Here is a 23,414-nt window from a genome sequence, read left to right as displayed (position 1 = left end):
GAAACAGCCCCAGGCTGTACCTGCCGAGGACGTCCTGTGGGGTTCGCCCCCCCAGCAAGCCAGCAAGGGCTGAGGCCCTCCATGCACGGGAGCCGGGGGCTCACTGGCTGCTCGGGGCTCCTGTCCTGCAGGCACAGTCTTCCCCCATTTGTCAGAAGGGCCACTGGTGCATCGTGTGCCCCTGGGGGGAGCAGTGTGTCCTGGGGGGGAGCTGTGTGCTCCTGGGGGGAGCAGGGCACAGCCTGGTGCATCATGGGGGGACAGTGTACAGGGGGTAGCATTAGGGGGGCAGTGTCCCTGGGGGCGGGGGAGCAGTGTCAGTGGTGGGGGAGTGTCCCCGGGAGCAGTTTAGGGAGGTGAGCAGTTTGGGGGGGACAATGTCCCCGGGGCCGGGGGCAGTTGGGGGGGCAGCGTCCGGGGCCGGGGGCTCACCTCTGAGGAAGGCCGACACGTCCTGCAGCTGCGGCACGTTGTCCTCGCGGTAGCCGCAGTGCTGGGTCAGCAGCGGCAGGTTGTCCAGGTGCTCGCGGCAGGCGTGCGTGGGGTAGAGCTTGCACAGCTCCCGGAACACCACGCCCCAGGTGCGCGTCTCCTCCGCCGTGTACTGCACCCTGGGGATGGGCTGCCCGCTGGGCCGGGACACGGTGGTCAGTCCCAGGCGGCCCGGCCCCTCCCGCGGGCCCGGCCCCTCCTGCAGGGGGGACGCCGGGCCCCTTCCAGGGTCCCCCCGGGGGGTCAGGCCTTTAGCATCACCTTTACGGACCTGAGACCCGAGCAGGGACGGGCAGAGGGCCCCGGAGAGGCAGGCCCCCCACAAGCAGGGACCCCGAGGGGGCCCTGAGCCTAAGGCACACGCTCAACCACTGGGCCACCCTGTGCCCCAAGAACTACCTGCCACAGTGGTGTGTGCGGATTTGGACTTCCACATAAGCGATTCGACTAAGCCCTATTTCACTCGTCCTCATGGGGGTGTGGTGGGGTCTGCATCCCTGCCCCGCGCCAGAAGCCACTGAGCGCCCGCGTTCACAGAACTGGCCCAGGTGCACAGCGGGGCTCTGGAAGCCTCGGCTGCCGCCACCCAACCATGGCAATAAACGGACGTCGTCGCTGGAAAATGAAACTGCCTGTGGGTTCTCTCCGGCCCTTGCAGGGAAACCACCCCAATCTCTGCGTATAATTTTGAGATATTTTTTCATTCGGTGAGTAAAATGTCCAGGAACTGCTAAAAAACAACCAGACTCAATCCTTAGGGGGCACCTGGCTGGCTCAGGCACAGGGCCCGTGACCCTGGGTCTCGGCGCGGTGGGTCTGAGCCCCACATCGGGTGTGCAGAGTCCTTAAAAATGAAATCTTCGGAGATCCCCGGGTGGCTCAGCGGTTTAGCACCTGCCTTCAGCCCAGGGCATGACCCCAGGGTCCCGGGATCGAGTCCCACACCTGGCTCCCGGCATGGAGCCTGCTTCTCCCTCTGCCTGTGTCTCTGCCTCTCTCTCTCTCTCTCTCTGTGTGTCTCTCATGAATAAATAAATAAAATCTTTTAAAAAAATGAAATCTTTTTTAGAAAACCACACTGAATTCTAAAGTAAGGGGTTTGCAAAGAGCACAATAGGGGCGCTCGTTAGGCACCACACTCCTTCTCTCTTTAGGAGGGGGGTCAGCAAACCTTCCCTGCAGAGCTGCAGAACGTGACAATAGGGAGCTCCTGTGTGCCCCGTGGTCTGTGCCACGACCGTTCCTCGCACCTCAAGACAGCGAGACAGCGCGCACACCAGCAGACCTGGCTGTGTCCTGACCACACTTTGGGGCAGTGGGCTGGATCCCCCAGGGGAGCCCCCTGGGTCAGGGGAGGGAGAGGAGGCCGCGGGCTGGCCAAGGGGAGCATCCTGGCGGGCCGGGTGGGATCCCCGAGATCCCGGACAGACAGGTGCTGAGGAAGCGCCGCTGTCCCCTGTCCCCGCAGGAAACAGCCCGAAGCACCTGGACCCCCCCACCCACCCATGGGTCCAAGCTTCACCAGCCCTTGTTGGCAGCCTGGAATCCGAACTTAGCTTCTGGTTAAGACACTCGTTTTAAAAGTGAAATTGGGGTTTTGAGACAACCTTTCACGACATAGCCAACAGCCAGAGGCAGCACTGCAGGCAGCTCTGCCCCGCGCTCCACGGGCACACGACCCAGGGGAGTCTGAATCCGCACACGCCAGCAGCAGCGTGGCCTCTGCGTCTACATGATCCAGCCTGCAGGGCAGGGGCCGGGCCAGGAGCCCAGGGGGCCAGCGCTCAGGGCACCTGCAGCAAGCTGGGACCATGCTGCCCACCCACATCGGCCCTCACCCCTCCCTGCACCCTGCACCCCTCTATCCCCCGTCCCTCACCCCCCACCCTCTCTCCATCCTTGAGGCAGCAAAAAAGGGAAACAGGACGTAACAAGATGAGGTTAACAACCACCCCCACCCACCCGGCTGTCTCTACACCTCAGGGCACTCTTGCCAGAATGCCTTCTGTTCAAACCTTAGGTCCAAATGTGAGGTTTCTGACGCCCCAAAGTTTTTTTTTTTAAGATTTTATTTATTTATTCATGAGAGACAGAGAGAGAAAGAGAGGCAGAGACACAGGCAGAGGGAGAAGGAGGCTCCATGCAGGGAGCCCGATGCAAGATTCAATCCCGGGTCTCCAGGATCATGCCCTGGGCTGAAGGCAGCACTAAACCACTGAGCCACCCAGGGATCCCCCCAAATTTTCATTCTTAAAAAAAAATGAACTGTGGGTACGGGAGGGATGAGGGCATAACACACTTAAGAAAGAACAAGAAGCTAGCATTCGCTTTCTCCGAGTGCCAAGGCTGGGGCTTACGCAAACGAAATTAGAGCAAGATTAGCCTTGTTTAAACCCAGCGGCTGATAACAAATAAGAAATTACAACCTGGCAAATATTTGCTGAGAAGATCAAGACCGCTAAAGCTTATAGCATCTGCGATAAGTTTAAGATGAGAGCTTGAAGTGGAGAGAGAAAAATAGAAAGGATGCAGGGAAATAAATATATAGACGATCTGCCTCCAGTTCCAGAAAATCCAACAAAATCAATTGGAGTCAGGTGAGCCAATAAAGCTAATAAGTCAATCGGAGAAGGACAAACATTCTGTGGTCTCATACCTTTGGGGAATATAAAAAATAGTGAAAGGGAATAAAGGGGAAAGGAGGAAAAATGAGTGGGAAATATCAGAAAGGGAGACAGGACATGAGAGACTCCTAACTCTGGGAAACGAACTGGGGGTGGTGGAAGGGGAGGTGGCCAGGGGGGGGTTGGGGTGACTGGGTGATGGGCACTGAGGGGGGCACTGGACGGGATGAGCACTGGGTGTTATTCTATATGTTGGCAAATTGAACTCCAATAAAAAATAAATTTATAAAAAAAACTATTAAATAAATAAAGTAACCTAAATAAATAAATAAATAAATAAATAAATAAATAAATAAAGCTAGTAAGAGCGGCGCGCGAGCAGCAGGTAGGAGAGTGGGGAGGCTGGAAGGGTAAATGGAATGCGGAGAGGCTGTTAGGTTGAATGTCTCCCCCAGGACGAGTCTGCAAACCTGGGGCATCTCGAAGGGGAGCTGAGCGTCGCCAGGAGCACGCAGTGAGGGCCAGCCAGCGGGGGCTAGGACGGGAACGAGTCCTGCGGATCTGAGACCCAATAAGGAACGTCCAGCCCCGCTCTTGGGGAACTGGGTGGTCAGCGGCGAGCTCACTGTCTCGGCGCCTCCGTCCCGCCTGCGGGGCTCGCTGGCCGCCTCCCGGGCCCCAGGCCTCCCTGATGGCAGGGCACGCTGACCTCAGCCTCCCCAGATTCCTCGCTAGCGCCTGGCCCCGTGACTACTCAAGGCGAATGCTGAGAAGCCAACTTCATCACAAAGCCAATGCTAATTTGTCCCATTTTATGCCTATTATTAACAGCCAAATTCCAAGAACCAAGAAAAAAAAATTTCCTATTTTTCTCTGTCGCTGATAAGATTATATAATGAAAACCCATTTAATGAGAGCTCACCGTGGGCTACTTTTCTACCATTTTTAAAGTGGTTTTTATGAACTAATCCTTGATTAATCACTAACTTAAGGCCCAGTCCTCTTTTTTTTTTTTTAGATTTTTTTTTTAATTTCTTTATTCATGAGAAACAGAGAGAGAGAGGCAGAGACACAGGCAGAGGGAGAAGCAGGCTCCATGCAGGGAGCCCGACGCGGGACTCGATCCCAGGACCGAAGGCAGGTGCTCAACTGCGGAGCCACCCAGGGATCCCAAGGCCCAGTCTTAAAGCCCAGCCAGTCTGGGCTGAATTGATCGGTGGATACCAACGAAATGAAAAATGTATTCCAGACCCCCACTTACTTTCTCATCTCAAACTGAAATAAGGCCCAGAGGTAAGGATAGTTATACCTGGAACATCCCCCATGCAGCCGTAGGTAAGCAGGGTACCTGCTGGATCTGCAGATCCACACGGGCTCACTCAGTCTTCTCAGTAAGCTTAGAGGCAGGGCGTGGGGCGCTGGGAATGCATGCACATTTTTAAAACTCCGAAATTTAAAATAAATAAATAAATAACTCCGAAATTTCAGAAAAATATACAAAAAAATAATTACAACTTCAAAATTGGACATTTGGAAAGATAAACACCATCCCCACAGGGAAAACAGGATGCATTGCCCGCCTTTGGGCTTGTCAGGCACTAGCATGTGTCGGGGTGAGTGAGTTGTAGGTGAGCAGGACAACGGGCGGGGGGCTGCTGTTTCCGGGGTCCGGGATATATCTCCATAATCATTTCACACCCATCTACAGGGATGCGTCTCAGGGTACGTGTGACAGGCACCGTATTTCAGCGTCCTAGACCCCTGCTCCGGCCAAGGCTAAAGTCACTGAGGGGCTTCCCATCCTAGAGAAAGCCCCGCCGCCGGAGCTAGGCCGCTTACCAAGAGGCAGCGCAGGGCCACCCTTGGTTTGAGCCCCGCGCTCCATGGGGAGGCTGCTTAAGGTTCCCTCTCTCCCTCTCCCTCCACCCCTCCCCCTGCTCTCTCTCTCTCTCTCTCTCTCTCGCTCACTCTCTCAGATAAATTAATTAATTTTAAAACAGGCAGCCCCGGGCAGCCCGGGTGGCTCAGCGGTTTAGCACTGCCTTTGGCCCAGGGTGTGATCCTGGAGACCCGGGATCGAGTCCCACATTGGGCTCCCTGCATGGATCCGCTCCTCCCTCTGCCTGTGTCTCTGCCTCTCTCTCTCTCTCTCTCTCTCTCTCTCTCTCTGTGTGTGTCTCTCATGAATAAATAAATAAAATATTAAAAAAAGAAAAGGACCCACAGGGGCAGGACAGCCTGTGGAGGCCTCGTAGCATGCACTCCAGGAGGCCTTGCCGCGTGTCCTCTGAAATGTGAGGTTCACGTGAGCAAGGAGCCAGGAGCCTGGAGATGTCTGCGACTCCAACGTGACGGGCCTAGGAGGGAAATGGGGGGCCTCAGAGGCCCTGCTTCTGCTCTGTCCATAGAAGCAGCTCCTGCTTTGTGACGGGCCCCGGACTCTCGTGGGCACACCCAGGGAAGGGCGTGGGGGCACGACCACTGACGGGGCCATGGCGGGGATGTGGGCGCCGAGCCCTGGGACAGATGGAGGGAAGGGTGCCGCCCAAGAAACCACGCACAGCACCCCGCAGGGGTCACCCTGTCAGAGATGACCTGCCCAAACCAGAGTCAGCATGGCCTGATCTGCCCACCATGGATGTCCCAGCATGGCCTGCACCTGCCCACTCTGGTTGTCCCAGTGCGGCCTGCACCTCCCACCCCGGTCATCCCAGCATGGCCTGCACCTCCCACCACGGACGTCCCAGCATGGTCTGCACCTCCCACCCCGGTTGTCCCAGCGTGGACTGCACCTGCCCACCATGGACGTCCCAGCGTCGCCTGCACCTCCCACCCCGGTCGTCCCAGCATAGCCTGCACCTGCCCACCCCAGACGTCCCAGCGCGGCCTGCACCTCCAACCACAGATGTCCCAGCGTGGCCTGCACCTGCCCACCCCAGACATCCCAGCATGGCCTGCACCTGCCCACCTCAGATGTCCCAGCATGGCCTGCACCTCCCATCCCGGATGTCCCAGCATGACCTGCACCTGCCCACCATGGACGTCCCAGCGTGGCCTGCACCTCCCACTACTGCACCTCCCACCCCGGACATCCCAGCATGGCCTGCGCTTGTCCACCATGGATGTCCTAGCGCGGCCTGCACCTGCCCACCCCGGATGTCCCAGCGCAGCCTGCACCTGCCCACCCCGGATGTCCCAGCACGGCCTGCACCTGCCCACCCCGGACGTCCCAGCACGACCTGCACCTGCCCACCCCGGACGTCCCAGCGCGGCCTGCACCTGCCCACCCCGGACGTCCCAGCGCGGCCTGCACCTGCCCACCCCGGACGTCCCAGTGCTGCCTGCACCTCCAACCACAGATGTCCCAGCCTGGCCTGCACCTGCGCACGCGGACGTCCCAACGGCCCTGTGGAATGCTCCCAGCTGCCTCGCTCCCTCCTCTCAGCCTCCAGCCGCAGGGGAACGAGGGCCCAGAAGGGAGAGGAGAGGCGACTCAGAACAGCACACACGCACGATGACATGCATACGCATTCACTCCAAACAACGGGGGTGGGGGGGGGGGGACACATTTTGAATCACGTTCGAGATTAATCTTTTTTTAAATGAATGGCACTGGGCCTTAAATACCCAAATGAGACCTTACTAATAATTGAAAATGACAGCCAACTCTGTGTTGCTAAGGAACTTGCTTCCCAGCAGGAAAGTAGAATCCAACCCAATGCAGTTGGAAGTGGCGAGTGGGGGGAAATAAAACCTTTTTACTGCTGGTATAAACCCCAACAGGATGAGACTTCCTAGTAAACTAATGACATGGAAGTGTTATAATTAGATCTTTAGGGAGTCTCCTCCATTTATACGGAATTAGCTGGGATTCCGGAATTCTCCAGAACCACCAAAATCATTATTCACTGATTGCTAGATTACCGGGAAAAAAAAAAAAAAAAGAAAGGCAGCTTTCAGGAGCTTCCACTCACCACCGACTCGGTCCTCTTGCCAAAGAACTGGAAAGCAAGGCTTCATATGCACCGCGGGGGACGGACGGCGCTCGGGGACGCCCGAACCCAGGAGGCGGCGACCGCGGTCACCGTGGAATCGAGGCCTAGCCCTGGGAGAAAAACCCCTGGCATGAGACGTCCCGCGGAGACAACCAGGAACCTTCTTTGGAAATACCGAGGATGACCCCGAAAACCCTGCCCTGTCCCCACAGGGAGGACAAAGTAGAAAACTCAGAGACCGAACGTCACCGGGGGCAGGTGCATTGATAGTTCTTGTAGGCACGTCCTGAGCTTGCTCACATCGTGTAACAGATACGCTTTGAAAAAAAAAAAAAAAAACAAGAAACAAGAAACAAAAAAAACAAAAAAACAGATACGCTTTGGATACTGAAATCTGGGGACACCGACCCACTGAGGCTGTACCCACAAGAGCTCTTTCTGCAACAACGCTTTGCTCTTATTTAACCATCTCCTTGATCTCCTCCGCCAGCAGGTCCAGCCACGGGCGTTCCTCTTACGCTTTTTTTTTTTTTTTTAATTTGGGGGATTAGAAAATATCTGATCACAGTGATCCGCCCTGGCCGTCCCCCAAAGTCCTTGCGGCTCGAATTCCAAATGCAAGACACAGTGTGTGCGCATGGGGCGGGGAGCGAGGCCGCAGTCCACGCAGGAGACCCAACCGGCGGGCGGTATTGACCCCAAGGCGGCAAGACTGGCTGAAACACAAGGCGGATCGTGTTTCTTGGGAAAAGGGTTGGGAGTGAGTGGCAAGAAGCAGACAAACGGTGAGCAGAGCATCGGTGGGGGGGCACGGGGATCTGATGGAAGCCGTCAGGACTGAACTCGCTCCCCACCGGGCTCCGCAAAGCGCTCCTCGGGCCGGGCTGGGCCGGGCCAGGGGACACCTCCCGTCCTCAGCCCTTTGTCGCCTGGGGGAGGCCGTCCCTCTCATCCCTCTTGTCGCTCTGTCTGGGCCTCAGCTCTTCCTTCCTCACCTGGGGTGGAGCTCTCTTGCCCTACGTTCCCACCTGGGGCTTTGCAGAAGGGAGAGGAGCGGGGCTGAAATGGGAGACTACGTCAGCGTTGCAACTCAGTGGCCACCAGCAGCTCCTCGAGGGGCTTGGACAGGCGCTCGGAGGAAATGTGGAAACCTGAAGGCAGGAGGTCTCTATCTCTATGCCTTCTTGGCTTAGGACACATGCAGGGGCCGCCTCCACGGGGAGCATCCCGCATTCTGCGTGTTTCCAGGGAGCTCTCTGTGATCCGTCCTCTTTCCTTCCCACCCGAGACAGCATAGAAGGATACAGGAGAGTGAGACTGACATTATTCCCGCATTGGAAGAATAATCTTCATGTGGATCCGATGTCATTTTTTTTTAAAGATTTTATTTTATTTTTTTTTTAATTTATTTTTTATTGGTGTTCAATTTACTAACATACAGAATAACACCCAGTGCCCGTCACCCATTCACTCCCACCCCCCGCCCTCCTCCCATTCTACCACCCCTAGTTTGTTTCCCAGAGTTAGCAGTCTTTACGTTCTGTCTCCCTTTCTGATATTTCCCACACATTTCTTCTCCCTTCCCTTATTTTCCCTTTCACTATTATTTATATTCCCCAAATGAATGAGAACATATAATGTTTGTCCTTCTCCGACTGACTTACTTCACTCAGCATAATACCCTCCAGTTCCATCCACGTTGAAGCAAATGGTGGGTATTTGTCATTTCTAATAGCTGAGTAATATTCCATTGTATACATAAACCACATCTTCTTTATCCATTCATCTTTCGTTGGACACCGAGGCTCCTTCCACAGTTTGGCTATCGTGGCCATTGCTGCTAGAAACATCGGGGTGCAGGTGTCCCGGCGTTTCATTGCATTTGTATCTTTGGGGTAAATCCCCAACAGTGCAATTGCTGGGTCGTAGGGCAGGTATATTTTTAACTGTTTGAGGAACCTCCACACAGTTTTCCAGAGTGGCTGCACCAGTTCACATTCCCACCAACAGTGTAAGAGGGTTCCCTTTTCTCCGCATCCTCTCCAACATTTGTTGTTTCCTGCCTTGTTAATTTTCCCCATTCTCACTGGTGTGAGGTGGTATCTCATTGTAGTTTTGATTTGTATTTCCCTGATGGCAAGTGATGCAGAGCATTTTCTCATATGCATGTTGGCCATGTCTATGTCTTCCTCTGTGAGGTTTCTGTTCATGTCTTTTGCCCATTTCATGATTGAATTGTTTGTTTCTTTGGTGTTGAGTTTAATAAGTTCTTTATAGATCTTGGAAACTAGCCCTTTATCTGATATGTCATTTGCAAATATCTTCTCCCATTCTGTAGGTTGTCTTTGAGTTTTGTTGACTGTATCCTTTGCTGTGCAAAAGCTTCTTATCTTGATGAAGTCCCAATAGTTCATTTTTGCTTTTGTTTCTTTTGCCTTCGTGGATGTATCTTGCAAGAAGTTACTATGGCCGAGTTCAAAAAGGGTGTTGCCTGTGTTCTTCTCTAGGATTTTGATGGATTTTTTAAAGATTTTAAATATTTATTTGGCAGGGGGAGTGGCAGAGGGAGAGGGAGACGGAGAGGCAGGCCCCCCCGCGGGGCAGGGAGTTCCCACGTGGGGCCCCATCACAGGACCCCGGGACCCCAGGACTGTGCCCTGAGCTGCGAGCAGATGCTTCACTGACTGAGCCACCCAGGCGCCCCCCAATGTCATTTTTCTTTTTTTTTAAATCATCATTCAGGGTGGCTCAGTGGTTTAGCGCCACCTTCAGCCCAGGGTGTGATCCTGGAGACCCGGGATGGAGTCGCCACATCAGGCTCCCTGCATGGAGCCTGCTTCTCCCTCTGCCTGTGTCTCTGCTTCTCTCTCTCTGTGTCTCTCGTGAATGAATAAATAAAATGTTTTTTAAAAATAAAAATAAATAAAATCATCACTCACAAAATGTATTGCCAATTGTCACCGAGCGTCTGGGGCACCGCTCACACCCGAGGTGGCAGCCGGGCGCTGTGATGTCAGGCCGCTGGTGACCGCGCTGGTTCCTAGCACCACACCTGCCGGCCCAGGGGCCTCATGCACAGAGCTGTGCGGTCAGGGGGCACCTGCCTCCGACACCGGAGAAAATGTTGCCACAAGCCAGGAAAACAAACCCTAAGGGAGTCAATGGGTTCCAGTAAAGTTTAACCGGAGAGCAAATGCCATTTTTCTACTCATCTCCAAGAAGCAATGAGAAAAGTCTAAAGCTCCCGCATCTGATAAAGTCACACTTCAGAACTCAGACTGTAAACGACACTCAGTCATGTTAGGAGGAAATGTTGTCACTGATACCCGGGGGCCTGGAGGGGTCTTGTGGGGGCCGGAGGGCCAGGGGGCCAGAGGAGGCCACACTTCCCACTCATTAGCCTGCTAGATCCATCCCCCCATCACATCCTGTGCTCCTTGAAGGCAGGGATCTTTGTTTGCATTTGCATTTTCCTGTCCCCTCCGCCCAGAGTGGAGTCTGGAGCATCATAGGTGTTCAACCAACCAATCAGGCCGAAATAAGCCACAAATCTAAAGGTTGAGGAGAATCGTAGCCGCGTGTCACAAAGCCGCGCGTATCGCAAAGTCACAGATATGCACCTGCCTTACGTCCTCCCAGCCTCGTATTTCTACTGCTACAGAAAAAGCAAGCCCAGAAACTTGGAGATTTTAGGTTTTCCGGTAGCTCCCACTTACCCTCTGCGCCACGGGCTTTAGGCGTCAAGTGTTCCTTTCTGCGTGATTTTCTTAACCGGGTCTCCCTCGGCGTATCATACTCGTCGTGACAATTGTCATGAGCAAAGACAGCAGCGTGTGCAAACCCAAAGGGACACGAAAGCCAAACGTAGCCGACCACAGAGCTGTTTCCTTCGCTGCGCGTCTTAAGGAACAAACTTCCGGAGACGTTTTCGAGCTGCAGAGCACGACGGCCAAGTGCCGTCTTTCAAAACGGAGGCTCGCGGGTCAGCTCACGGATGTAGGAACCATCTGAGTCACATCAAGATTTCAGACCCCCCCCGAGCTGTCCGGCCTTCGTCAAGGGGCTCCGTGAGCCCGGGCAGCGGGGACAGCTATGTGACCCCACAGAGCAAGTGTCGCGGTGCAGGCTCGGGCTCAGCGGCTCCCCTAGGCCAGCCAGGTAAAGAGCATTTGCCATCATGTATTTTATTTGCTTTTGCAAATGAGTTTTGCACACGTGAATTTTTTGCAAATGAGTCTACGGGCCCCAAGGAACCTTCAGATGGTAGCCAACAAGCACGTGGGCTGGTTTTGTTCACACTGTTAAGATCGGGACCGCGCTCACGAGACATAATGCAAATCCAGCCCCGGGCGCTGGGAGCCCGCTGGAGGGGGATCTAACTCCTGGACGTTACGTGCTGTTATGTGTCCCGAGCACCCCAGGATAGGGCCTCCCTCACTTTCTCACCTCGCAGGAAGCCCTCCTCTCATTCTAGAGGATGGATCTTCTCCTGCTGAAACTATTGTGCAATTAGCCTCGAGCAGCCGCGCCTTCAGGCCTCACGTCCATCGCTAGGCCCGTGTTCAACCCACCAGGGAGCGGAGCTCAAAGGAATGCGATCCGGACACGCACCGCGATTGTGGCGGGCTCGGGGTGACGGGGCCCGGGGCGGGGGCTCCGAGACACCCCCGCCTGTAATCCCACACGTCTTGCATCCTGACCCATAGGGACAGGGGGGCCCGAAGTCTCCCGGTGGCGATGAGGGAACGTGGGTGCCCTGCAGTTCACGGCCCCAAGGGAATTAATACCAGCCGCCACCCATCCAGTCAGCGGTAGCAGGAACACGGGGGCACATCACAGGGAGGGTGTCAGGTAATGCTCACCTTGTGGAGCGGTCGACGGCGAAGGAAACTGAGGCTCACACGCCATGCGATAAGACCCGACGGTGGCAAGCGGCGCCGCAGGGACTCAGCCACGGAAGGCCCGCTCTGCAGGCCCCTCCTAACCACCGCACCTCGGTGCGGGGTCCTGGGCACCTGACGCATGTGAAGCACTGAGTTTGGCCTCCATGTCCTGAGTTGAAAGCGAGGGCGTTGGGACGACCACACCACACTGGGAAGACCCCATGGTGTCACCCGTGAGGCTCCCAGACACCCGACGATGGCTCGGTGCAGCCGGATGCCCCCTCCAGGCGAGCGAACAGCAAGGGGGGGGGACATTGCATCGCTCCCCTGCAGGGTCGGGAACAGGTCCAGAGATGACAGCCAAGCACTCTTCTGGATGGACCCGCTCACCCCTCGGGACTCGCAGAGAGCAAGGTCAATCCTTCAGGCTCACCGAGATCATTTTAAGGCAAAAGACTCATACCTGGTTCCTGGCGATCAGCGTTGCACCTGGGTGCCACCCCGGTCCTTGTCCGTAAGTGACATAGGGCCGCACTGTGCTCGGGCTTTCCCCAGCCGTGGGCACCACGATACAACCACACAGCATCTGCTGGGGGCACTTGCGCACATCTAAGCCCACCGAGCCCAACAGGTGGAAATTTCCAAGTTGATTTTCCCTTTTGTCTTTCTTTCCGCTCTCAGGCCCCCTTCGTCTCAGCCGCTGAGCTGAACTTCAGGTAAAGAGAAACGCTTGGCAAGGAAATGACTGTTCTCTAAAGCCTGACATCTTCCAAATCCTCCCAAGGGCTGCGCATCCCAGGAATGCGGAGGACGCCGTAGCGAGCCCAAAAACTCTTAACATTGGTCATTTAATTCTGTTGCTCTTGTTTTCAACTTGAGCGCGGTCGAATGGAAGCTGAAGCTGCCACGGAGACTGAAAAGAAGGGGGACGGGATGGGGACGGGGGACGGGATGGGGATGGGGGGGCCTCTTGGGCAGAGAAAGATATTTAGATTCTGCAGAAGAGGCACTCTTGGGAGACCCTAACATGACCTTCCTCGGAATCCATTCCGGCCGTCGGGGAAATGACCCCAGCACCACAAATATTTGGATTTGTTCTACTCTTCAATTTACCGCTCCATTTCAGAGAAATTAAAGCCTCCACAGCCGGTGTCTATGCAGGAGCCACAAAGTACCCAAACAGCCACATAGATCCCCATTTCGTTCAAAACCTGGGAAAGCAAATCAATGGAGGGTAATGGAACGGGATAGAATTAGCTTACTCGGGGAGAAAACGTATTTGGCGGGTTTTCTCAAGAAGGGGGAAAAAAATTCAAGCTTGGTCCCACATCACAACGGAGCCCACAATTCATCCAGGTGACCATCTGCCAACGAGACGGGTGAGGAAAACAAAATTCAGGACAAAAAGTTGCAACCCTGACTTCAGTTTCCTCCCCTGTTAGGAAAGCATGACTTTCCCCTTTCATCCTTCCGCCACCTTCTATTTGTGATGTTTCCAGTTAAGAGTCGCCTATCCAAAAATAGGCAGTGTGGCGCTCACAACTCCTGCTAGTAACGGATTTCTTTTAGCTGCCTCCTGAAACCAAGCAGGATCCATAAATCATGGCTCTTCCCACACGAAATGAGAAATGCTAAGGTCAACTGAAACCTCTGGGAAGGTGGAGAGGTGGGGCCTCCGCAGTTACGGTTCTGCAAGTCGTGTAACGGCCAGGGCCCCCCGGGAAAGGCTCCGCATCACGAATCCTGCGGCTCAAACAAAAGCTAACTTGCCATAAAAAAAATTTTTTTTAATTAAAAAAAAAAAGGGGACACCTGGGTGGCTCGGCGGTTGAGCATCTGCCTTCAGCTCAGGGTGCGATCCTGGGGTCCTGAGATCGAGTCCCACATCGGGCTCCCTGCTCAGTGGGGAGTCTGCTTCTATGCCCCTCCCCTGGCTCATGCGCTCTCTCAAGTAAATAAATAAAATCTTAAAAAAAAAAAAAAAAAAAAAAAGGATGGCAGTAGCCCCAAAGGCTTTCTGTGAGCTTATAGAGCGAACATAATAAGCCAAGTGTTGAACACAGTGCCCGGCGCTCGGCGGGAGTGTAACCAAAAGAAGCTAAAACTACCCAAATACGCCAGGGGAGGGGTCCCACCAGCAGCCGTTCAGAGACTGATCTGACACGGGCCAGCTGCCCCCCACCCCCTGCCCCCTCTAATCTTAGCTGACACTCCCCGGCCTGGGAAGACCCGGGAAGGCCTGGGAGGCGGCCGGTTTTTCAATTAAAGAAGCAACCCTGTGTGCCTGAGTCACATGCAACTGAAAGGTGCACACATGCACACCCACATGCACACATGCTTATAGGTGTGAAAAGCTCCTTTAACCCAGCCGACCATGGAGACTGAAAGTCCATGATCCATTCACTCCCTAAAGGTCTTTTATTCATTTTAAATGAGCTTGACATATGATCACATGGAATCGAGGAAACATTAGCCACGTGATCCGTCATCATAGCAATCGTATCTGTCATAGACTCAACCGCAGCTTGTACGAGCCAGCACCTGGGCCCGTGACCACTGCTCCTCCTCCCAACCACACAAGGTACATAAGTACTATGCTTGTTTTCAGGTAAGAGCACGGATGCCCGGGCAGCCCAGCTGGCCGGGCATCCCACTCCTGATTTCGGCTCTGGTCACCATCTCGGGGTCCTGCGATGGAGCCTTGCATCAGGCTCTGCACTCAGCAAGGAGTCTGCATGAGATGCTCTCCCCCTCTGTCCTTCCTCCCTCTTCTGCTTGGGCGTGCGTGCTCCCTCACTCTGTCTCCCAAATAAATAAATCTGAAGGGAAAAAAAAAGAGCACTGAGATGCAGAGAAACCAGGTCAGTGCTCACGGCCATGGAGCACGAGTGGTGGAGCGGGAGTTCAAACCCAGCTCCGTCTAGCTCCAACATCAGACCTTCTGCCACAAATGGTGCCCCACCGCTGCTTTCACGGGGATGCTTCTGCTCCTCATACCTTAGCACCCGTGTGGGATTGGATAGACCGGGTCTTGAAGACAAAATGGAGCACAAGCTCAATGCATATGGTAGCCAAGCTCCCCGCGGTGCTCAGGGAAGCCTTCCTCCTGGGTTGTGCCGTGGTGGCCCCTGCGGCGCAGCACGGCCGGGCCGCGGAGCCAGTGGAGCACGTCAAGAGGTTGGATTAGAAGAGGCATGCTTCCTTCTGGACAACCCGGCCTGAGGGAGGCCAGGTGCCCCGTCCTGAGGACACTTGGCAGCCCAGCAGAGGGACCCGTGTGGGAAGGAAACCAGGCCTCCGGCCAACCGCCATGGGAATGATCAGATCGGAAACAGATCTTCCAGCCCTGGCCTCCTCTGGTCAAGAGGCTTCATGACTCCAGCTTCGTGAGACACCCTGATCCCGACACACCCAGCAAAGCGCCTCCCTAATTCCTGACCTTCAGAAACTTCATAAGATAGGACATGCTCGTCGCTTTAAGCTGCTCAGTTTTGGAGTCATTTGTGAGATCGAGCCCTCCGTTGGGCTCCACGCTCGGTGGGTGTCCACTTGAGATGCTTTCCCTCTGCCCCTCCCCAGGCTCTCATACGTACTCTCTCCATCTCTAAAATAAATAAATAAATCTTTTTAAAAAGAGAGAGATTTGGAGCACGCGGGAAGACCAAAAGGAGAGACCAGCTGAAGGAAGAAAAATTATAACAATATTAGCAAATACGCATCTCCTAAGTGTTCTAAGTGCTGTTATTATTTAACCTCACTTAGTCCCTATAACAATCCTTTAAAGCGGTAGTAGAGTTACCCCGGTGTACAGATAGGGAAACTGAGGCATCGAAGACAAATCACTTGGCGGAGTCACTCAGCTGGCGAGTGTTGAAAGCTGGAATCCTCCCCAGGCCGTCCGGTGCAGCTCCTGGCCTCCTAATCACACCACGCCCGGCCTCTCAGATTGAAAGAAAAACTGGAAAAAGCAAGGAAGGCCCGCCACGGGGGCCAGGGGGCTGAGTAAAGCCCAGGCTTTGGGTCTACACTCTGTGCTTATTGATTGGAGAGAGAGAAGAGTGCAGTTCGCTGGATCCAGTGCTCCACCGACTTGGTTTAATCCTCAGAATCCTCCCAGGAGAAAGGAGAGGTCATGTTATCCCCATTTCACAGAGGGGAGAACTGAGGCCGAGACACGGGTTCAAGCGCTTCTCCCTGAATTTGAAGTCAGACGGGTTGTCGTGGCAAATGAGGGGGTTTTCCGACTTTCAGCAAACTCGGGCGGGCGTGTTGCACGCGCCTCGGCGACCTCACTCGCTGACCCCGCGTTGCCCTAACTACATTTCAGACCGCGGGCGTCGGACACACAAATCCCAGAGGGAGCAGCGCCAGAGAAGGACGTGAGGGGACCTCCCGCCTCAGCTTCCTCCGGAACAAAGTGCATTCATAACGAAACACAATCACGACAATATTTGAAATCAATTAAAGCCAACAAGGGTGGCACAGTTAAAGCCAGAGCTCGGGGCCTCTTTCCAGGAGAGGAAGACGGATTGAAATAACTACCACCACCCCCTCCAAAGATATAATCAAATATGCGTGCAGATCGGGGAGGAACCGTCATACTAGGCCCGCGAAGAAAAATGTGCTTATTTCCAGCCAATTGGGGAAAAAAAAATACATTCCCGATTCTTCCTCAATAATGTGGCAGTTGTGAGGCCCCCAGAAAGGCGGCAAAGCGAGGGCCAAGGCCGGGGTAGGAAGGTGCCCGTGGCCGCAGACGCCGCTGAGCACCCCCCACCTTCACCCCCACTTTCACGACCTCCACCCGCTCCCTCCCCCTCGCCCCCAGCTGCGGCCTCCCGCCTTCCTGGGCTACACCGGGACCTGGTGCCACACGCATCCTCTCCCACCCGAATTCACAGCGGGACGCTTGGGCCACCGGTGCCTGGGGCCTTCCACGGAGGCCGTGTGTGCGCCCACGAGCCTTTCCTCCACAGCTTTGGTGAGGAGGCACCTGGGTCCCCCGGGACCCCTTGGCAACCCCGGACCCCGATCCCCAGTGCCTGGACCCCCGACCCAGAGGAGCCTGCAGGCCCCCGCCCCGGGTGTCTATAGGGATTCTGCATGGAAGCGGACCGTGCCGCTTGGGCCCTGTAGACGCCACCGCCGGGCCGCCCTCCACCTCCGGGCTGGTGGCCACCACCCTTGGAGCCTGCTGGGTTCCCATCCCAGACTGCAAGGTTCTCATGTTCTCTGCTCGCACTGATTCTGCCCCCTGCTTCATCCTTGCAAGACCATCACAGGAAACACAGCCTTCCACGCGAGTCCCGCACGGGGTGCCCCAGGCTTGGTGTCAACACCTGTTCCCTGCATGTTGCCTCTTGTCCCTCCCCTTCCTCGGCCCCAGGCACCCAGACTGCGTCCTGCGGTCCCTCCAACAGCCCCACACGTCCCTACTCCATCGTCCCCTGTATTTCCGACCATATGTTTGACCCACGTGGGGCCCAGAAAGCCTAACCATATTATTAACAGGGAATCGAATTGTTCTCCACAAGTCGGCACGGTCCCTAATTGTATCGGCAAATCGTACTTGCGGGGACCTCACCTGCTGGATTTTTAGGACCACTCCAGCCTCAAATAATCTGCTGCTCGGACCAGCAGTTCCAAGCTTTGGGTTGGGAAATCAGGTTGCACATGCAGCCAGCAGCCCCTCTAATGAGCTCATTTTAAGTAACTATCGTGTTCAGGTTTTTCCTTTGCTCTCTCGGAAAGCCATCAGCACTAGAAAAGCCCCTATTTCAATTAAATCGCATCTTTATGTTTCGTGAACTAAAAGGATGCCCAACTTATGGCATAGCCAGCTGGAGATGGTGGGCCAGGCCCACCTGGGGTTCGGTAGCACAGGGGCACCTAACGCAAGCCCAGCTCCAGCCTCCCGTCTGCCTCCGGCGTGCACCCAAGCACGCCCTACTAGCCTCCAACCATCCTCAAACTCCTACTCAGAGGAGCCACAGCAGCACTGGCATAAAAGGCACCGGGAATGATTCGTTTCTCTCCACTTTGCACAGGTCCTGGGTTTGTGCTTCCCAGATCTAACCACGCCTGATGGGCACCTTCGTCTCCCACCAACCTACAAGAAGCACCAAGGCAACTGATCTGTTGTCCGCATTCTGGCAGCTCCCCCCCCCCCATACAAACGGCAAGACGGCTGCATCCTAAAATCTCTCCATAGAGAGGGATGTTGGTGTGCACGCAAGCTCCAGCACAGGCTTCTGATGACTTCTAGGGACACGTGAGCTACAGGAGTCGTTACAGTGGCCCCATAAGCAATGGCACTGACCTAGGCAAAGAACTGATCAATAGTTCAACTGGAAAGTGAAGAGAGCCTGTGCCAAAGGGCAAGAGGCGATAAGACTGAGGGACGCTTCCAACCTCAGCTCGTGCGCCAGGCCCTGTGCGGAGCACAGCACGTGCCTTCTCTTTGGCAATCCTCCCTACAGCCCTGGGAGGTGCCGAGACACACGTTCTGGGGGAAGAAACAGGCACAGTGAGGCTGAGCACCCAGCGAGGAGGCAGTGGAGTCAAGACGAGCCCCAGACTGGCCCCAAGGCTGTGAGCGTTTTGTTGTGTTTAATCTCCTGGCTGTTGGAGGTGGTGAGCCTGGACTTGGCGCTGCCCAGGGAGAGGGCCATCGTGGCCCTGGATTCCAGACTGTCTTGGTCAAACACCCTTTGCTTTGACCCTATAGCCACCACAGAACCTTCGGGTTAATGTTTAGCCTACCTGGGGTCACGACAGCAGGGAGTTTTGTGAACCATGTGAGAGTAGTTTCTCCCTGGAAAATGATGAATTGGCAGCTCCCTGCCTGCCTCAGCCTCTCAAACATCCAGTCACTGAGCCAGGGCCCTTGAACCTATGCACTTCCCAGCCCTGTAAACGGGGCCTGGATGCTCCAGCTCCGTCCAGTGCCTTCTTTGTATACAGTCCCCACCCCTTCCAGCTGGGGCTCCTGCAAGTCTGTGTCTTGCTCCAACAGTGTTTCAACAGAACAGACCCAGGGATGCCCCTTGAGCCTCCCACCTTCCAGCTATAACCTTCGGAACCATCTTCTCAGCCGCCCTCTGCCTCTGGAAACAGCCAACACCATCTTTTGAGCTTAGCTTCCTTATTGCCCACCAACCATGAGCTCCCAGATTGGTCAGAACCATCCCACCGAGGTGGAGGCCTGGTCAGCATGCACCTGCAGGCCTCCCGCACCTACCTCTCTCTGTGCCTCTAGTTCCACCTTGCTGGTGCGGCTCTGGAAGGCATGGGTCGCTTCCCCATCCTCAGAGAAGCACGAGGGTGCCCAGTGCTTCTTGAGGAGGCAAACATATGGCAGCCAGGCCCTCCTCCAGGATGCACAGAAGCCATCCCCTGGAAGCTGCCATGGTTCTGGAGGAGATCGTGAAGCAGGCCCCTCTGGATCTGCATGCCCAGGCTCTGCCCACACAGCCCCCCGGCTCTGTGACTTTCCAAAGAATCATCTCCTACAGGAGCAGCTGAAGCTCAGCAAGGAGATAGCAACCACCTGGCCAGCTCTGCAGAGCGGCGGCCCCAGGCTGGGCTGCTGGTGGGGGGGGGAGGGTATCCCTTCCAAAGGCTCACCCTATGAGAGGCCTCTGTGGCATCCCCCTCGGTGCCAGGGCTTCGGCCTAAGCCTGTCCCCGCAGCCATGAGACAGCTTCTCAACCACCCTGAACTTCTAGGTCATGGACCAAAAGGAAGCAATAAAGCTTTTTGCAGGAAAAAAAAGTCTTCACCATTTCCAACCACTAGTGTTTACTTTGATTTTCTGCAGATCCGGCACCTAAGCTATGGGAAGCCGGCAGCCGGACACTCCCATCATCTTGCCTCTACTCTCCTTCGCTCTTCTGCCCATATCAGCATGTTTTCTTTAAAACAAAAAGACTCCCCAGGATTGAGGCCCCGTGAAAGGCGTTGACTCCTAGATACCCCACCAGTAGGCTCAGCTTGCCTGGCCCAGGTTCTGGGCTCCACCAAGGAGAAATAAGTGACATTTGAGTTGCTCCTTGATCGCCGTGCTAACGAGATTCTTCACGTGCACACGTACAAACACACACCTCTTCCCAGTCACGTAATACCTATACCACCTGTGCGTAAAACCCATATTTATCCATCGGTTCCTCCTAAAGAAAAAAGCTCTGCCCAGCTCTGAGCTTTTGTCACGTCCTGCATGCGCCCCTTCCACGACCCACGTACAACCCGATTCCCCGGGGACAATCTGTGAATCAAGGGAGCCAATCTTAAGTTTCACAATCAATTAGTGGGGGGCTCAGCAGTTGAGCATCTGCCTTCGGCTCAGGCCGTGACCCCGGGGTCCCAGGATCGAGTCCCGCGTCGGGCTCCCCGCAAGGAGCCTGCTTCTCCCTCTGCCTGTGTCTCTGCCCCTCTGTGTCTCTCAGGAATAAATAGATAAAATCTTTAAAGGAAAAAAAAAGTGTCCTGGAACAGAGGAGAACAAAAATGGAGCAGACACAGGTGGAAAAGCGCGGGCCAAGCGGTCCTGGTGTTTAGGGTCATAAAAGCAGTGGAGAAAGAACGGAAGGCTGCCTGGGGCTTGGAGGGCGTGGGGAGAGCCGCGGACACACAGGGAGCCAGAGGGAGCCACCCGGTGACCCAGCGGGGGTGTCAGGTGGGACCCTTCAACTCAGCTTGAGCCCCTGTGTGCCTTAGTCCGCAAAATAAAAGGAAGAGGAAAAAGGGAAAAAGCCACCAGTGACATTCTCTAAACAAAATATCTGAAATTCTCACCCAGGACAAAGTTGCCCCACGGGACAGTCAGGCTGCCCACCTCCTCGCACGTAAAATAAAGCGACTCCTGTGGGGCAGGATCTAGGCTTTGCCCCGAGGTCAGGCTCCCGCGGCTGCTCCCAAGCCAACAAGGGGGCGCCCGGTGCAGGTGTCCAGGTGCCGCTAAAGGGAGCACAGGACACGGAGGCCGGCCGGCCCCTCCGGCTCCCCGCACCCCCTGCACCTGCTGCGCCCCGGCCTTACCCCTGCGGCCTGGGTCAGGGTGGGGCTCTCCCCGAGGCCCCCACATGGTGAGGACCCTCCCCCTCCATGAGAAGCAAACACAAGTATGTTCCATGAAGGTGCTGGCGTGACCCCCGGGGGCATTTCTGCAGGGTCCCTCCTGTTGCCGGGAGGCTGGACGAGGAAGGGGGCACTGGGAGGGGGGGTGTGGAAGGGGGCACCAGGGGGCGTGGAAGGGGGCACGGGGGGCTGGTCGTGGAAGGGGCCCCGACAGGCAGAGTCAAAGGTGAGACTCGCACCCAGGTCCCACCAGCGCGGAGGGCCCAGCGGCCAGCAGGGAGCGGCTAGCAGCAGGTGACCAGGGCCCGCACGGCAGCAGGTGCGGTGGCCGTGACGTCACGCGGCTGTGGCAGCCTGGGGACCTTCCGGCACCTGTGCTGCATCCACCCACCCGCGCAGCAAGTGCTGTCCGTGGTTGGTGCACGGCCCGCAGGTGGCGGTGAGGACGGGAGCTGAGCTCCCACACCCCGGTACTTACTACTTGTAGCCCATAGCCACGTCCACGAAGTACTTCCTTCTCTGCCGGTAGACGTCGTCCTTGAATCCCTTAAACACAGGAGAGATCCGGTTATTTAGCAAAGGGGCCGAGCGGTGGGCGCCAAAGGCCTAGCAGGTGCGCCGGAGCCACAGGAGCCGCGGGGTGACGAAGGGGACGCAGGCAGCCGGCCCAGCCCCATGACCCCCATTATCCACGGGCCCTACTCACTGGGGCCACGTGGGGGGCACTGAGCCGCTTGTTGGGGTCACCAGCTCATGCACCCCGCTCATTGGAACAGGGGCACATGCGTAGTCACTAGGGTGACCTAGTGGCCTTAGGGTGACCCAAGTGCCACTGTCGTGTGTGAGGCCAGGACGTGCCCCGCCCTCAACAACTCTGTCGTTCAGGATAATCGGTGAACCCCCAAAGGAGCAGCCTGGACAGGTTCTGTGGCTTCCCGCGCCCTGTCCCCGGGCCTCCGCACTTGCTGCTGCCTCGTTGGCAACCTCGGGACTGTACCCATGGCCGCGCTCACACGGGGCTGCGGCATCCCGCCCTGTGCTCCTGGCCTCAGCTCGGGCCCGAGCATCCCGCCCTGTGCTCCTGGCCTCAGCTCGGGCCCGAGCATCCCGCCCTGTGCTCCTGGCCTCAGCTCGGGGCCGAGCATCCCGCCCTGTGCTCCTGGCCTCAGCTCGGGCCCGAGCATCCCGTCCCTGTGCTCCTGGCCTCAGCTCGGGCCCGAGCATCCCGCCCTGTGCTCCTGGCCTCAGCTCGGGCCCGAGCATCCCGCCCTGTGCTCCTGGCCTCAGCTCGGGCCCGAGCATCCCGTCCCTGTGCTCCTGGCCTCAGCTCACCTTCCATCTCCCTCCCTGCCGGTACTTTGCATCAGCGCCTCAGGGGCTTCCTTCCAACTGCCAGAAACCCAGAAGGAATCATTGCCACGTGACTTGTGTGCAACCCTGCGACCTGGAAGGGCCACCGCGACACCGTGGCCACCGCGTGAAAGAGGGCAGGACAGGCGGCGGGGACAGGGGCTCCGAGGAGGGAGCACCCAGGCCCTCGAAGTCCTAGATCACCCGGCTGTGGCTGCCCTACCTCTGCACGCAGGAGCCTCAAACCCGGGTGGGCTGGCCTCCTGCGCCCTTGATGGAGAAGCGGCCATGGGGCTGCCCGCTGGGCTGAGGCGCACGTCCCCTGCCAAGGCCGCTGTGTCACAGGAGCATCGCTGTCGGCGGTGAGCCACCCAAAGCCCTGCAGCCGGGGTAGCCCCCTGAGGGCCCGGCCCTTCCTTCCCTGAACCGAGAGTTTTCCCGCTGCTTTTCCCAGGCAGGCTCCGAGGCCTTGCAACGCGCTCCACGAGCGTCGTGACCAAGCCACCAGGCTCACAATTGCATCTGTGACCTGAAACAGGTCCCCCGCTCCGGAGAAAGCTCAGGTGTCCTCCTGCTAGCAGCAGCACGTGGCCTGGAGGCAAACCTAGGACCTGGCCGCCCCTGCTCCGCCGAGGAGGCAAGCAGGCCAGTGCGGAAGGGAAGGGCCCTGCTCCCCGGGCCCTGCCCCCAGGCAGCATCCTGCAAGCACCGTAGTCTGCCGGGTTCCAGAAGATTCCCGCCTGTCTCTCCTTGGCAAACAACCGCTCCTCTTCCGGGCAGGCCCATGGTGCCTCGTTAGCCAAGCGCAGCGGTCTGTACGCCAATGCAGAGGGGGGCCCAGTGACCCCAGGACTCCCCGTGGACCCGCACAACAGCTCAGGGACACTGGCCAGCCACTGGGCACAGCAGGGAAACAGCAGGCCCTGGCCGTCTGTCCCGGCCTGGAGGCAGGACTAAGGTTACCAGCCAGCAGAGGGGACGCCCCCCACGCCGTG

The 23,414-nt window shown here is 56.5% G+C and overlaps 1 protein-coding gene across 1 annotated transcript in view; it reads right to left on the bottom strand.

The window, feature by feature from the left end:
* The window catches only part of TPH2 (tryptophan hydroxylase 2), an 85,820-nt gene that overhangs the window by 52,084 nt on the left and 10,322 nt on the right, over positions 1 to 23,414 (bottom strand). Inside the window, exons 5-6 of the mRNA XM_077913851.1 lie at positions 21,548 to 21,615; positions 433 to 629 (exon numbers count right to left, since the gene is read on the bottom strand). Coding sequence (XP_077769977.1) covers positions 433 to 629; positions 21,548 to 21,615 — 265 coding nt within the window. The remainder of the gene's footprint in view (positions 1 to 432; positions 630 to 21,547; positions 21,616 to 23,414) is intronic.

The sequence above is a fragment of the Canis aureus genome, chromosome 11 (genome assembly GCF_053574225.1).
Source record: "Canis aureus isolate CA01 chromosome 11, VMU_Caureus_v.1.0, whole genome shotgun sequence".
Lineage (NCBI taxonomy): Eukaryota > Metazoa > Chordata > Mammalia > Carnivora > Canidae > Canis > Canis aureus.
This window is presented reverse-complemented; position numbering and strand designations above follow the sequence as displayed.